General features: G+C 28.0%; 3 protein-coding genes across 10 annotated transcripts; 1 reads left to right on the top strand and 2 right to left on the bottom strand.

The window, feature by feature from the left end:
* Positions 1 to 218: 218 nt before the first annotated feature.
* On the bottom strand, positions 219 to 6,414 carry LOC107068598 (protein O-mannosyl-transferase Tmtc3). Its single transcript, XM_015325181.2, has 14 exons — positions 6,013 to 6,414; positions 5,423 to 5,812; positions 4,505 to 4,641; positions 4,362 to 4,443; positions 4,190 to 4,289; positions 3,992 to 4,107; positions 3,752 to 3,924; positions 3,405 to 3,660; positions 3,171 to 3,319; positions 2,775 to 3,087; positions 2,407 to 2,697; positions 2,142 to 2,324; positions 1,097 to 1,381; positions 219 to 1,005 (listed from the first exon to the last, which is right to left on the bottom strand). Exons 2-14 carry the CDS (start codon positions 5,612 to 5,614, stop codon positions 325 to 327), a joined length of 2,958 nt encoding a protein of 985 aa, XP_015180667.2. The 5' UTR covers positions 5,615 to 5,812; positions 6,013 to 6,414; the 3' UTR covers positions 219 to 324.
* A 499-nt stretch (positions 6,415 to 6,913) lies between these two features.
* On the top strand, positions 6,914 to 13,368 carry Rala (Ras-like protein A). 7 transcript variants are annotated; one of them, XM_089178893.1, is made up of 8 exons: positions 6,914 to 7,142; positions 7,246 to 7,341; positions 7,421 to 7,724; positions 7,830 to 7,977; positions 8,146 to 8,354; positions 8,576 to 8,750; positions 10,601 to 10,717; positions 12,096 to 13,368. In XM_089178893.1, the coding sequence occupies exons 4-7, from the start codon at positions 7,873 to 7,875 to the stop codon at positions 10,715 to 10,717; spliced, it is 606 nt and encodes a 201-aa protein (XP_089035019.1). In that variant the 5' UTR covers positions 6,914 to 7,142; positions 7,246 to 7,341; positions 7,421 to 7,724; positions 7,830 to 7,872; the 3' UTR covers positions 12,096 to 13,368. The 7 variants fall into 7 exon arrangements, with proteins under 7 accessions (XP_089035019.1, XP_089035020.1, XP_089035021.1 ...); XM_089178894.1 differs by having other exon boundaries at positions 6,914 to 7,154; XM_015325183.2 differs by lacking the exon at positions 7,421 to 7,724 and having other exon boundaries at positions 6,915 to 7,142.
* LOC107068597 (uncharacterized) lies at positions 13,241 to 14,997 on the bottom strand. 2 transcript variants are annotated; one of them, XM_015325179.2, is made up of 3 exons: positions 14,862 to 14,997; positions 14,558 to 14,673; positions 13,241 to 14,487 (listed from the first exon to the last, which is right to left on the bottom strand). In XM_015325179.2, exons 1-3 carry the CDS (start codon positions 14,959 to 14,961, stop codon positions 14,458 to 14,460), a joined length of 246 nt encoding a protein of 81 aa, XP_015180665.2. In that variant the 5' UTR covers positions 14,962 to 14,997; the 3' UTR covers positions 13,241 to 14,457. The 2 variants fall into 2 exon arrangements, with proteins under 2 accessions (XP_015180665.2, XP_089035023.1); XM_089178897.1 differs by having other exon boundaries at positions 13,241 to 14,673.
* Positions 14,998 to 15,091: the final 94 nt, after the last annotated feature.

The raw sequence follows: 15,091 nt of genomic DNA, 5'->3' as shown, positions 1-15,091 counted from the left end.
TCGTTTTTTTTTTATTTCTTGGTTGTATTCTAAGTAGCATTTTTAAAGTTCTAATTATAATCATTTTTAAGGTTAATGTCTATAATAAATGTATTATAGAATACTACCAAGAAAGTGAATATAAAAAAGAAAATGTATTGAAATAAGTAAACGCGTAAGGATTTTTTTTTTTTAAATATATTTTATAAAACATCCTATTTATACAGCATATAAAACAATACTCTGTATTTATTTTATATTCACATGTTAGCTCTATATGGCTATACCATCATAATCCTTCTCCATGTGTATTATATCTGTATAGTCGGCGGATTAACATTTATACTATGACAGCGTACTGTTTTCCGTTTGTTGTAAGGTACCTGTATGCTTGGTGCCAGAGAGCAATGATGCATTCAGGTTGAATTGATTAGCATTCATTATTTCAAGTTTCGGAGCAATATCCAATTCCGTGACGTCTCTGCTTATGATCTGATTGAACACCTCGTTTGTAGTAGGTTCTATAATATTAGTTGATTCTACTACCTTTTGTTGTTGTTGTTGTTTATTATCTTTATTCCTTGCGTTTTCCGAAATGCCATTCAATACTTGAACAGATTTATTTGGATCATCAAGATTTACAATATGATTTTTCAAAGGATCAGTATTGCTTGGTTTATTTCCTATATGATTGTGAACTATTGCATGATTGGCAAAAATAGTATCTGTTTTACCCAAGAACTGGTTATTTGATAAATCATTATTGTAACTTCTGTCTTGACCGTTACTAGTCCAGAATGAATCGTCGAATATTTCAGTGTCCAGTTGTTCGCGTGGCAAACGATTAATACGAGCTTTTACAATAGCAAGATGTCTGTGCACATATTCTTGATGAGGAGCCAATCTTGCGGCACGTTCCAAACATTGTTCCGCTAATCCCAATTTACCACGTTCTACCATTACTACACACAAATTATGTAATCCTTGAATATTCGTTGGATCCATTTGTAATATTCTGTGATAACACTAAAAAGATATATTTATGATAATATGCTATTAACAAAAGTGATAAATTAAATAATAAATATATTATAGACAAAATGAATTGTTTCATTACATTTTCAGCAGCATCCAAATCTTTGATGTTATTTATATAAATATCTCCTAATAAAATTAGGCCTTTAACGTGATCCGGATGGAACCTAACTAATTGGTTTAAAAATGGTACTGCTTCGAGTGGACGTTGCTCGTCTGCTAATAATAAAGCCAAATTGAAAAGAGCCGATCGAAAATCTTCCTTCAAAGCTACAGCATTTCGAAACCAACGTTCAGCACTGCCACTGTCGTGATCGTCCATGGCTAACATTCCAAGATTAAAATGAACGCGTTCATTGTTCGAATCCTAAATCAAAATTTCATAAAATATATAATATATTTTTCAAGTGAAAACTTCATTGCATTTGTTTCTTATTTCAATTTACCAGTCTTCGAAAAATTCAATCAATGCACGAATGTAATAAGATAAATTTAGTCAATGCATGAGTCTACGAAAAGTTTAGTCAATGCACGAATATGTAAGAAAAAAAGTTTTTCAATTTTTAAAAATCAATGAACTACGAAGAAATTCGTCAATGAACGAGTCTACGAAAAGTTCAGTCAATGAGCGAATGCACAAAAAAAATTTTTTCAATTTTTAAAAATCAATGAACTACGAAGAAATTCATCAATGCACGAGTCTACGAAAAGTTTAGTCAATGATCGAATGTACGAAAAATTTTTTTTCAATTTTTAAAAATCTATGAACTACGAAAAAATTCCTCAATGCATGAGTCTACGAAAAGTTCAGTCAATGCTCATTGATATTAGCTGGTACCACTAGATGGCGACACATAGTCTACCTGTCGGTAAGATGAAGTAATAGCTAGTACCGTTAGATGGCAGCACATAGTCTACCAGTCGATAAGATAAAGTAATAGCTAGTACAGCTAGATGGCAGCACATAGTCTACCAGTCGATAAGATAAAGTAATAGGTGGTACCGCTAGATGGAGACACATATTCTACCTGGCGGTAAATGAATTTTTTTAAAATGCAAGTCTTCCGATTATTGACTAATTTCTTCGTAATCTCTGTAATAAATAATATTATTTAGTACGAACTTACTTTTCTCAGTAATTTTAAAAGTCTTTCACGTGCTACTTTGCGTAATTCAGCACGTCCTAATTCATGAAGTAATATAGCTGAATGTAATAATGCTTGCTCATGTTCTGGATCAAATTCAAGAGCTTTATCGAGATAGGCTAAAGCTTGCGACGCTTTTCCTTGTTCCAAAAAGACAACTCCAAGCTAAAAATGAAAATAAATGATAATAAAACAAATAAAATATATTTGCTGGTCCCATATTGTATGAAAAATTGATAGTATTTACGTTATAGTAAATATCCGGGTTATTACTGTCGTAAAATAATGCTCGTTCATAAACCTCCTGAGCTTCTTTTGTACGATTGAGTTTAATTAAAACATCGCCACGATTAATATAGGCTTGAGTATAATCAGCACGCATGCTGATAGCTTGACGATATAATAAATCAGCCTCTTCTAATCTCGTAGCATTTTTGGCTATTAAATTAGCCAAATTGACAAAGACATTTAAATGATTAGGTGCTATACGTGCTTGATAAGATTCACCTGGCTTTGCTTTTGGTAATAATGATTTTGCCTAAGGAATACACATTTAAAAATAATTAATAAATCATTTCAAAATAAGAAATGATTATAATACAAATGAATTATTACCTTCAAATAAGCATCTTCTGCTTCCTTAAACATTTTCAGATGTTTATATGTGCGACCAACATTAATATGAGCACCAATATCGTCACCTTGAACTTGTACAGCCATATTAAAGAAATTAAGAGCTTCTTTAAATCGACCTTGATCTTCCAATGCATGACCCACATTATTAAATAGCTTAGCATTCCGATCATTAACTTTTAAACCAGACATAAATATAGAATATTCATCCAACCAATCGTAATTCCTCATAAATGTCTTTGTTGAATGAGCGGCCAAAAGTGTTATTAATAGAAATAATGTCAGTTTTTTAAATCTAAAAAGAACAACACAGATCATATAGATATTACAAATTATTTCTAACAAATGTAATGAATTTTTATAAAGGAAGAATATTACTTTCTCATAAATAAAATACTCCATCCATATCCAACGAGCATACAAAAACCCATTGAAGGAGCATACAAAACTCTTTCAGCAATGACAAATCCAACAGGAAAGAAAAGATTTGACGCAGGTAAAAATGGTAAAATCATCATTGCTAAACTCTGAAAATATATAATTATTAAATTAAACTAATGGTGAAATACTTAAACCGAAATGTTTCTTATTTTTCATGATTCTAATTATTACCATTATAAGAATAACAGATGTTTGTCTATTTCGTGTTAAAGTGGCTGTTGCCAATAATCCTAAAATGGTACCATGGGTGGCTATAGTTGCAAGATTGCGAATATCCGTAAAACTTTCTACCAATGGTATCGTTCCCATTGTCCAATCACAACATAAATCGCTTGGTAGAAAAAGTAATCTTAAATTAACTGCTGCGAGATAATTGTACGTAAGTTGCCTTGTAGGTGTTGCAGCAACTGATGCTGGATTGTCAAATCTATAACATTTATAAAACATATTTTACAATATTGAAATAATGATCAATACCATATTTATCAATGTAAATAAATAAATACTTGAGTGTTTACCTGGTAAAAACAGGTAATTTCGAACCCATTACGTGTAATCGTAAAATCAATAAGCTAAATGTAACAGCAGTGAGTGCTGTTAAACGCTTTGTACCTTCGCTGGACCATGTTGGCGATAGTTTTTTACCATCGAATGCATATTTTATTGCTAAAGCAATATCCGATGCCTTAACCTGATAATAAAATAATTCATGAATCCATCCATTAGAGTAAAGTAATTACAAATGTATTCTATTATACCTTTTGTACAACAAAAATTTCATATAAGACACACACAGCTGTGGCTGTTATTCCTTGTTCTTTACATAACATAGCGGTAAATACAAAAAACATAGATAATATCAGTGATTTCCATCCTGCAAAAATAAAATTATTGAAATATAATATTCTATGAGTATAAATGATTATCTTGTCTCGTATTAAATATATTTTCTTTACCTGTAGATTTTTTACTTTTGCAACACTTAGTATATGTGATTAAAGCTGCCAGATAAAATAGTGAAGACAGAGTTTCAGCTCTTCCAACCACTCCTGTAACCTGATGAAAACAATCAATAGATTATATCTTTATCATTTTAATAAAATATTCAATATTTTTCATATAACTTACGGCTTCTGTATGTATTGGATGTACAGCAAACAGCAAGGAAGATACAAGACTTCCCAAGTCGGATAAAAACATCAAACAGATTCTGTAAATGAAAATTAATTAATATCATCCTTAAAATATATCAAATACAATTATAAACAAACCTGAAGTATAATAGACACACTCCAACATGTAGAATGACATTGAGCAAATGATATCCCATAGGATCAAGCTGGTGAATCAGGTAATTCCACCGGAATGTGAGAACGCAAAGTGGTCTGTATGACTTGTGTGATTGTTCCTAAAAATAAATATATAGGGTGGTATCCTGTAATCGATGATACAAACGTACAAAGAATAATTTTACATGAAAAATTTAGTCAAAAATTTTAAATATAATATATTCATACAAAGCTTTGCTTTTAAGAAAAATCAATTAGAAAATTTGTCGAATAAATATGCATTTGATTGAGCTTGCAACCCTAAAAACTAAAAGTAGAACCGATACAAGAAATATTATCGTACTAACAATATTTATAAACATATTAAAAGAAGCACAAGAATGCTCTCAAAAATATCCAAAAATAAAATAATAAAATGTGTCAAACTAAAACTAAATCAAACGCATGTACCAATTACAAGAAACCCTGTATATTCATAAACAAAACAATAACTCATTGTTTTGAATTCTTAATTATAATAAATATATACCTTTTAAAGAAAAAAATTAAACGAATGCATAGTTTATGCAACAATAAACATATAACAATGTTATAATTTATAGGAAACATTGAGGTCATACTAAAATATTTTTTTATTTCATACTTGACATATTTTGGTATAAAAAAAATAATCTGAAAAAAAACGAAGGAATTAAGAAAATCATTCAGTAAAGTTGCTTTCCAAATTACACATTTGGATTGCAATGAAATGAACGGACGCTTGCGGATCAATACAGAGAACACACGCACGCACACACAGAAAAGAGAGAGAGAGAGAGAGAGAGTGAGAGAGAGATGCCAGAGGAGGAGGAGGGGCTGGTGCGCGTCCATTGAATGATCTTACACCGGTTGGTATCTCACCTTGTGCATGGGGGTTCCCCAGAAATCGTTGTAAAATACATTCTTCAGGGGTGTATGCGGCCTTAAATCACGATTATCCTTGATCGCCGAAATATCGTCAAAGACGAAATCGCAACTTAGGCTATTTAGATAAACGGCAAACGCGGTGAAGGCTATGATTGCCGCAAGTGCTCCCCGCGCAGGCACTCCCATCACACTAACACATTAATCAGCCGTCCGGTTTCATGCGAATTAATCAAGGAATAATACTTTAGTATTAATATTAGTATTATTATTATTATTATTATTATTATTATTATTATTGTTATTATTATTATTGTTATTATTATTTTATCTTTCTTCTTCTTCTTTTAGTTTCTAACGATGTTCACCTCTCTTCTTATTATGTCTCTTTAAATATATATATATATATATACACACATGTATATTTGTATGAATATATCTCAAAGTATATTATGTGTATGTATAATATGTATACGCGTGTGTGTGTATGTATGCATTATATATATATATATATTTATAAGGGGAGAGATTCAAAATGATTTGTATGATGTTAAACCGGAGAAAACCCGGCTAAATGTCATATCTACCAACGCCATTCGTACAAAATCGTTGCTTTCATATCGCTAATAATCTTTCACGTTATTTGATATATTTAAACACCGCCATATCTCACGCATATCGAAATAAAAAAATATTAACGCGAACATTATTATGTCAATTGTTGAGAAAAACTTCCCGTTCTTGTTCTTCTTGTTCTCGTTCTTTACCCGTTACTTGTCAACTCTTTTTCTATTTTTTATCTTCTAATTATTATTGTTATAATAATAATTATTATTATTATTAATCGACGACTTTTCTTTTCCTATTTTTGTACGATACAAAAAGCTATCGAAACGAACGAGCAAAAATCAATCGCAGAAAGGTTCGGTACGATCGAACCGTCCTCACGTCACGGAACAACAATTGAAGAACCCAGAGGCGACACGCGAGGTCGCTACAAATATCACGAAACAAGTTGCGCGCAAGCGTTCATTTTCTTCTATCCTATGCATTTACGATTATATTTAATAGATATTGTTTTTCATTCAAATGTTTTCTACAAACATCTCTCGATAAATTGTACTAATTCATTTACACGTATATATATTTCATTCATAATTATTTTTTTCTATTAAACGAAACAAATCATTGAACCCTTTCAAATCGCACGAAGTTTGCACTAAATCGAATTTTCATTATCGACCGATTATCGATATTGATTCATTTTTTAATTCTTTATTAATTTAAAAGAATACGTATTATAAATGTGCATTATTTCATTAGAATTTAATTTAAATGTAATATTAATTGTTATATTTCTTTCGAATGTGTTACTAGTAATCGAGATTTCTAATATCAAATTGAATCGATATCAATTTCCCGCCTATTTCGTAATTGGCGCGTTTAGTGTAGATGGCACTAGTGTCGCGTGTTAAAAACGCCATCTGTTACGGTAACACGTCGCATGTATACACAAATTAATACACACGTTCGCTACGAATTCTGACGGATATTTCCCTAAGTATTTAATAATTATTCAAAACATTATTATTGTTTACAATGTTGTTTATAATAGTATAATGTTTACCGAAGAAAATTAAATCTTCAATCAGAAGAAATTGTTAATAATGATAATCTAAATTTAAGATAACTATTTTTCACTGTGAGAACTTATTACGTATGTATATATGTATGTAAAACAATAACTGTTGCATTCAGTCAGTGAATATACAGTTATGTGACTACTTCGTGGACGATAATGTAAGATTTTTCTCTGACAGTTAACAGTGGAACGTATCACATAAGCTAGTAAATTATCGACTGACAAGTTAAATCAGATAATAAGTTGATATTCTTAAGGTCCACTTGATCTAAAGGTAATTACTTTTTTTCATTATATATTTTAATAATAAATTTAATGTTGAAAAGTTAGGTTACTCAACCGGTATTTGATAGGAAATAAAAGCAAGAAAAGAAAAGGAACAAAAAAAAGTGAAAAATATAGAAAGAGAAAGAAAGAAAGAATAAGCGTATATAAAAACATACTTCCTGTTCCTTTCAACCTACGATCATAGAGAGTAGTGTGGCACCGCCTTTCGTTGCTGGAGTTTCACTTTTAGATTGTTAGAGCGTAAATTTCGATTTATTCAAACGTGAATCATCCATGGTTACATTTAAATTCATTGATTTACAATTATATTTAATTGGTTATATATCTTAGTATGATATTATTAAAAAATATTTAAATAAATTATTGAATGTAAGTAAGAATATGTTTGAATATTTACTAATAAGATTAATTTTTTTAATATTATTTAATTTCTCAATAATATATAACGACTAAATATCAATATTCTTTTTTTAGATACCCTTTAATTTATAAATAATTAAAGATTAAATCATCGACGATGTCAAAAAAGCCTGGAGCTACTCAAGCTATGCATAAAGTTATTATGGTTGGAAGTGGAGGTGTTGGAAAATCTGCACTAACTTTACAATTCATGTATGACGAGGTATATCAACAAATTTATATATATTAATTTAATATTCTGTAAACTATTTTGTAGATATTATAATAAGCTTAGTACCTAGATTTATAAATATCACTTTCCTTAAAACACAAACAAATTGATTTGTCGTTGTTGGTAGTAATTGATAACGATATTAAATATTGAAATTAGTTTGTTGAAGATTATGAACCTACAAAGGCAGATTCCTATAGAAAAAAGGTTGTATTAGATGGAGAAGAAGTACAAATAGATATTTTAGATACAGCAGGACAAGAAGATTATGCAGCTATTCGAGATAATTATTTTCGCAGCGGAGAAGGATTTCTCTGCGTATTTTCTATAACAGAAGATGACAGTTTTCAAGCAACACAGGAGTTTAGGTAGAAAATGAATAATTTAATTAAGGTTTATTTCCTACGCCTCAACCATAAATGAATACGAATTTAAAGATATTTATGTACGTTTGTTACGTCCCTGTTTTTTATACATTTCAATGATAATACGTTTATAAAAATGCTATCAAATTTTATTAATGACGATTAAATGTATATAGTATTTAGATGATATAAAATTTGATAGATAAACTTTTCTTGTTTCATAGAGAACAGATTCTCAGAGTAAAAAATGACGAGAACATTCCATTTTTATTAGTGGGAAATAAAAGTGACCTGCAAGAGAAAAGGAAAGTCAGTTTAGCCGAGGCACAAGACCGATCACAACAGTGGGGCGTACCTTATGTAGAAACAAGTGCAAAAACAAAGGAAAATGTTGATAAGGTAAGAATTTATGGTCCTATTTAAATATTTTATATTTCTAATTAGTAATTAAGTATACGAGGAAAACGTAGTTTAAAATTCTACTGCGATATGATGATAATTAAAAAAAAAAAAGAAAAACGAAAGCTATTACTTATGATGTCTGAATATTTTAATAATCAGAAATAAATTACAATAATTATAGATAAATTTTATTTTTGATAGGATGATTGTATAAGTTTTAATGCATAAAATATAGTGCTGTTCATTAATTCTGCTCGCTCTACTGCCCTGTAAACTTTCTTTTTTGTATTTAATACATTTTTTAGACATTTGGGAACATAATTCTTTTATTTTTGTGCCTTCGATTATCCAAAAACATTTAATTCATCATAAAATGGGTTTATGACCTAATTAATCATAAGGAAATTGGAAGGGAATATGTTAATAAGTTTGCTATCGCTTTAGAAACTTTATGTTTGCTGCTAATATGGAATACAAAAGAACGCTACTCATGAATCTTCATGGTGTGTATCCTAGAGAAAAATAATATTAAGGTACAGTAGTAAAACGGGTTAAAGGGCGTGTACATTGATGGACAGCACTGTAAAGTGTTAATGGAATGTTGTTTTGTTTGTTATACTATGGTGTTAATCATATTATACATTAATTCTATTTAATGTTCATAGTTTAATTTAATAATTCATGGAAACAAAAATTTCATTCGCAAAATTGAAATTAATTTGTATAAATTATAATATATATTTGTGATAGATATAATTTATGTCATTTCACATACATCATATTTTATTATATTATATACCATCGTTATTTGCTATAATTTTATTATATAATAACGTACGTCACAACATTACGGACGACTAATATTTCTCCTAGTAGCATATATTTACAATCGTATGTATGGTGTGTTTTTGTAGTATGCAACATATGCCGACTAAATCCAGAATTATAATAGAATCTTAATCTTCCTAAAGAATCCGGAGTAAATTCCTGAGCTAATCCCTGGAAAATGTCTATTAATAACTAAAGATGTTGGTTAAGTGAAATAACAAGTTAAAATGCATCGTATCGTTAATTTTCCTCATTAATCTTTTTTATTTTTTTTTATCGCTTCTACTACATTTTATTTTTTTATTTTACTTTTTGTATAAAATAATGCAAAGAACAAATAACATTTAACTTAATTATAGCACTCTCTTATTAAACTATTTTCAATTAATAACCAAGAGATGTATATATATAGATTATTTCATTTAACGTACAATGGCATACAAATATTCCATCTTTGATAACACTTGTCATTGCTATCTTTATATCATCAGAGGAATGGCATGTAGTCCATGATTCATCGTTTCTCATTATTAGATTAGGTGATATATATACTCGTGGAATCATCGCGTTTAATAGAAAAATAGAAAAGATATGATAAGCCTCTCTCTCTGACATCTTTAATATTTACTATTAATAACAATTAAAAATAAATACTAAAATACAATGAAAAATAATACATTATTATGGTTTAATTAATTTAATTAAATATATTACTTTTGTTAACTTTATATTATTAAAAAAGCATGTAGTAAGAGAGCACTGCTTGAAATTTGATATTTTTATTATCACGTATATTTTTGTGAACGTATTGTGAATGTATTTATTATTATTATTATTATTATTTGTTTGTGTACGTGCTTATTTGTGATAAAACAAAACATATAGTAGTATTTTGAATAGTATCTTTAATATCATATTTATACGCACTAAAATAATTTCTATCATATATTTCCTATAGTTCAAACATAATAATCGAATTAACGTTAAAGCTTTGAGACAGCATCATTGCATATTTGCAGGTGTTTTTCGACTTGATGCGTGAAATAAGGTCACGCAAGATCGAAGACAAGTCGGCGAGTAATGGTCGTGAAAAGGATCGTGCCAAGCGGAAGAAAAAGAAGTGCATTATTCTATAGGTTTGCTATTTCTTTTCACAGCGCTTTTTTTTTTTTTTAAGTTTTAAAACAAAAATAAATTCTAATAGGAGTAAATAAAATTATAGATAATTTATATAAACGTGCCCTTCATGCACGATTTATGTTGGAAGAGAAAAAACAAAAAAGAGATACCATCGAGGATGATAATTAAAAATGATATTTTAAATATGTTATTATTATTCTGTATGTTAATAATATTAACTTTGGTTTTTTTTTTTCTTATACGTTATGTTTGTAAATTAATTCTCTTACAAAAAAGAAAAAAAAAAGAAACAAGAACTGTTAAAAACTTGATTACATATATAAGTAAGAAAAAAAAAAAGAAATAAAATAATAAGTTAAATAATTTCATGATGCATCTGTATGTGACAGAGAATGATGTAAAAGAAAGATAAAGAAGAAATAATTTTGTTGTTAGACGTGTGTAATTTTTCAACAACATATGTCGCCATTTCTTTTCAAATGATCTATTGAAAATATGATATAACAAAAAAAAATATATATATATATATAATCAAGTTGATGCCATGCAAAGCCTTTTAATTATTAGATCAAGTAGAATGTGTGCACTTTGCTTTTATAAGTTTTATTATAATATAAATTGACATATATAAAATGATGAAATGCTATTGCACTAACCTTGTAGTTCTATGTTTTGTTTTACGAGGCATAGATTTGATGTGCTTGACAAAATATTTAAGTATACTTGCAATATATAATGTAGAAACATACATTAAGTTTTTATTCTCACTATAATTATATATTTATTTATTTTTTATTTTTTATTTCAAACGATTTATTTAGTCGATACAAATTTATATTTTAAATTTACAATATATATTTTTCTGCGAATTGACAATGTTTTACTAGTTGTTCGATATTTTAATTATCCTCTGTTGAATTGACTATGGCTTTTTTATGCTTTCCAATTTCTGTCACATTTTTTGTTGTTGCATGAAACAAATCCATGTATTATATCTTTATTTATTTAAATAAACAATTTTTTCATCGACGATTAAGAAACTGTTATAATAATTCAATATTTCCTGATAGATATTTTTCATCAAATTTTTAATTACGAATGATTTTATTTACCGACCAAGAAAATTCGTATTTTTTTATTTTATAGAACGATAATAGAATTGAAAATAATTCTATCGTATATAAAAAAAATAATAAGATATTTATAAGAATACAAAGTTACCAAAATATAATAACATAATATAATATATGTATATATACATTCTAATATTTTCCACTAAAATTCTAATATAATTTCAATTTCAGTATAAATATATATATGTAATTTACGAAGAATGATTTAATGAAATATCAATATTATTTTCATTTATTACAGGTATTTTTTGATTTAATGCGGGCAATAGCTGCTCGTAAAGCGCAAGAAAATCAAGTGGACGGTGATGAACGTAAGAAAAAGACAAAATGCTGCATCTTGCTCTAACAAAGTAATAATAAATTAAACAAAAAACAAAACAAAAAACGAAATGAAATGAAAAGAAAAGAAATGGAAAAGTATATAGCTTATATGTAAGAAGACATCTAACGCCCAATTTCTGACAACATACATAAAAGAACTGTATTTATACACATTTTGTGACACTATACATAGTTAATGTGACAATTTATAATTTTTATTATAATCTTTATCACCTATTAAAACGTTAAGAAACTACTGAATGTGTATTGAAGCTTTAGCAAAACGTAGATAGGCTTATAATTATATACTCTAATAATACTGAAGAGTGTTACTACAACTTGTCCTTATCGAGAGACATAGTTCCTATCATGAGAAGTTTGCAATACAATTAAATAGATCGTAGAATTTGTTTGGCTAGAAGACACTAATGAGTAGTTTTCTATGGAGCGTGAGAAAAAAAAAGATAAATGAGGAAGTAAAAGTAATACTTGACGGTATGTACACATTTGCGAATAAACATTTTTTATAATTGCAAGCATATCTCGTAACATATTAACACAATTAATGCTTAACAAAATTCTTACATCTTCTTCTTCTTCTTCTTCTAAGAATATTAAGAATTAAATTAATTAATTCTTTCTTTTTTTCTGTTTATTTTTTCAATGTATTATTATTGCTATTATAAAAAAAAGAAATTTAACAGCTGTGAAATACAGAAGATTTCGTTTCCTGTAATGTATAATTATGTATACAATTATGACGCTATTATTTTTATTATTATTATTATTACTTTATTGCAACAAATATTTTTTGTTATGATATAAAACAGCTTCATTGCATTTATACATTATGTCATCGTAAGATAATAAAGATATTGCTCTCATTTTGAGATAAAAGGTCCAAACTTTGATCTTAAGTGGAAACAAAAGCAAAGAAGTGCACACGTATTATGAGTGGTGGTGTTCCTTATATTAAGGGGATTACTATGTAACTTTATTCATACAACGAATGATCACAAAACTTTTGGCACAATCAATTATAACATTACTTATAAATTAAAACAAATCTTTTTTTTCGCTGGGTGAATTATTATTATTATTACAATCAAGTGTGTTTTATCTTATAAGTGTTAAAATTGAAGTTAACTTTATGCTTATTATTTATGACCAATAAAATTTTTACTTGATAATTATTTATCGACTGATCGTTTGATGTAATTATGTCTTATTTAACATGTTCATCGCCACAAAACTCAAATTTGGGTGGTCCCAGATAAAACACATTCGATCAACACGTGGCGATTAACCTGTTAATTATACATATACATATATAGATATAATATAAATATAAATATTTATGTAAAAGAACTGAATTCATCTAAACAATTAATATATAATATTAATTTGTATGCTTATAATATAATAAGTAATGTGCTCTATATACAAATATAAATAATATTTAAATAGTAAGCACAGGACATATGACTAATGCGCATTACTTAAGATATCATAAAGGAAATCAAAAGGCAGATGAGCATTCAATTAATATGACTTACTTTATTGCACCAAATGACCTTTGCTATAGAGTAACTCGAGAAAGTATGCGAACGAGTTATTAATTCATATAAGATAATGTTTTTTAATATTTATAACTTTATTAGATTAAATATATATTCAAATTTTAAAATGTACATTAACTTACTTAATTAATTAATTTGTTCTTTTTATCCTGATGCTCATGTAATATAATTATTTAAAAAAATATTTAATTTTTAATGTATACTTTAAAAAAAGTCTATATTTCAAACTATAGTAATATTTGTTTTTGTTATATTGCATTACTGACTAGTGTAGTAGTTTCAAAACAATGATGAGACGCGTTCAAATACAATACTTGCGCATACAACTTATAAATAAATTATAATAATAGAAGTAGACAAAAAGAATATAAAATATATATATCTATATAAATATTTTGTTGATGAGTAACATTTTACATCGTTATCGTGATGTAAATAAAATATACGTAGAAAATTAATATGCACTGTATTTCGCGCGCATCTTCTTTCGTGGTAACAATTACTGACAAGAGGGCGCTGCTAAACATTACAACTTATTAAAAGTATTTTTCAATGTGGATAGTTTTCTAGTATTAAAAACACATTAAACTTATCTAAAATAGTTAATAAAATTGTGTGATAAATATAGAGAATATAGAACCAAAAGAATGATCAATACTTATCAATTAATTTAGATAAACGTTTAGTCAGACATCGGTCTTGTCATTTGAACCATAGTTGTTTGTATTCAAACTGAAATTAACTTAGAATTATATCTTTATATTTTTTAAGGAACAATAGGTATTACAATACTGGCAATTACCAAAGTAGCAAGTGTTGGGAATAACTGAAGTAGCCATATGTGGTACCAATCCGCAAGTTTAAAACTGTACCTTGGTGTAGTAGTGGTGATGAGTGAAGGAACGTATGTACAATAGCCTTGAGAAAGAGTATTTTATTCAGGGACAAGCAGTATATACTTAATTATTAATCTAATATTAATATTATACGGGTACTTAAATGAGAAATGATTTTTAAATATATACAAATATCTATTGGTATTTATAACACACTTATGATGAAGTTAGTTTAATAACGTATAATCGATTACACTTGTGGCAACGTACTCAACAAACCATCACTATCACCATCACCATCATCATACTCGTATAAATCATCATCATCATCATCATCATCATCATCATCTGTTACGAACGATGCCAACATCCCGGTTGTGATAATTGTAATTTTGAGCACATTCACGACAACAGCGCGTCGGAATTAGACGGTAGACGGGAGATTAATAAAGTTTTGATATTTATATACAAAAGGTAGATAGATAAAGCTTGTTGGTGTG

The sequence above is a fragment of the Polistes dominula genome, unplaced genomic scaffold (genome assembly GCF_049000335.1).
Source record: "Polistes dominula isolate Pdom_NZ unplaced genomic scaffold, Pdom_raw_medaka contig_18, whole genome shotgun sequence".
NCBI lineage: Eukaryota > Metazoa > Arthropoda > Insecta > Hymenoptera > Vespidae > Polistes > Polistes dominula.
This window is presented reverse-complemented; position numbering and strand designations above follow the sequence as displayed.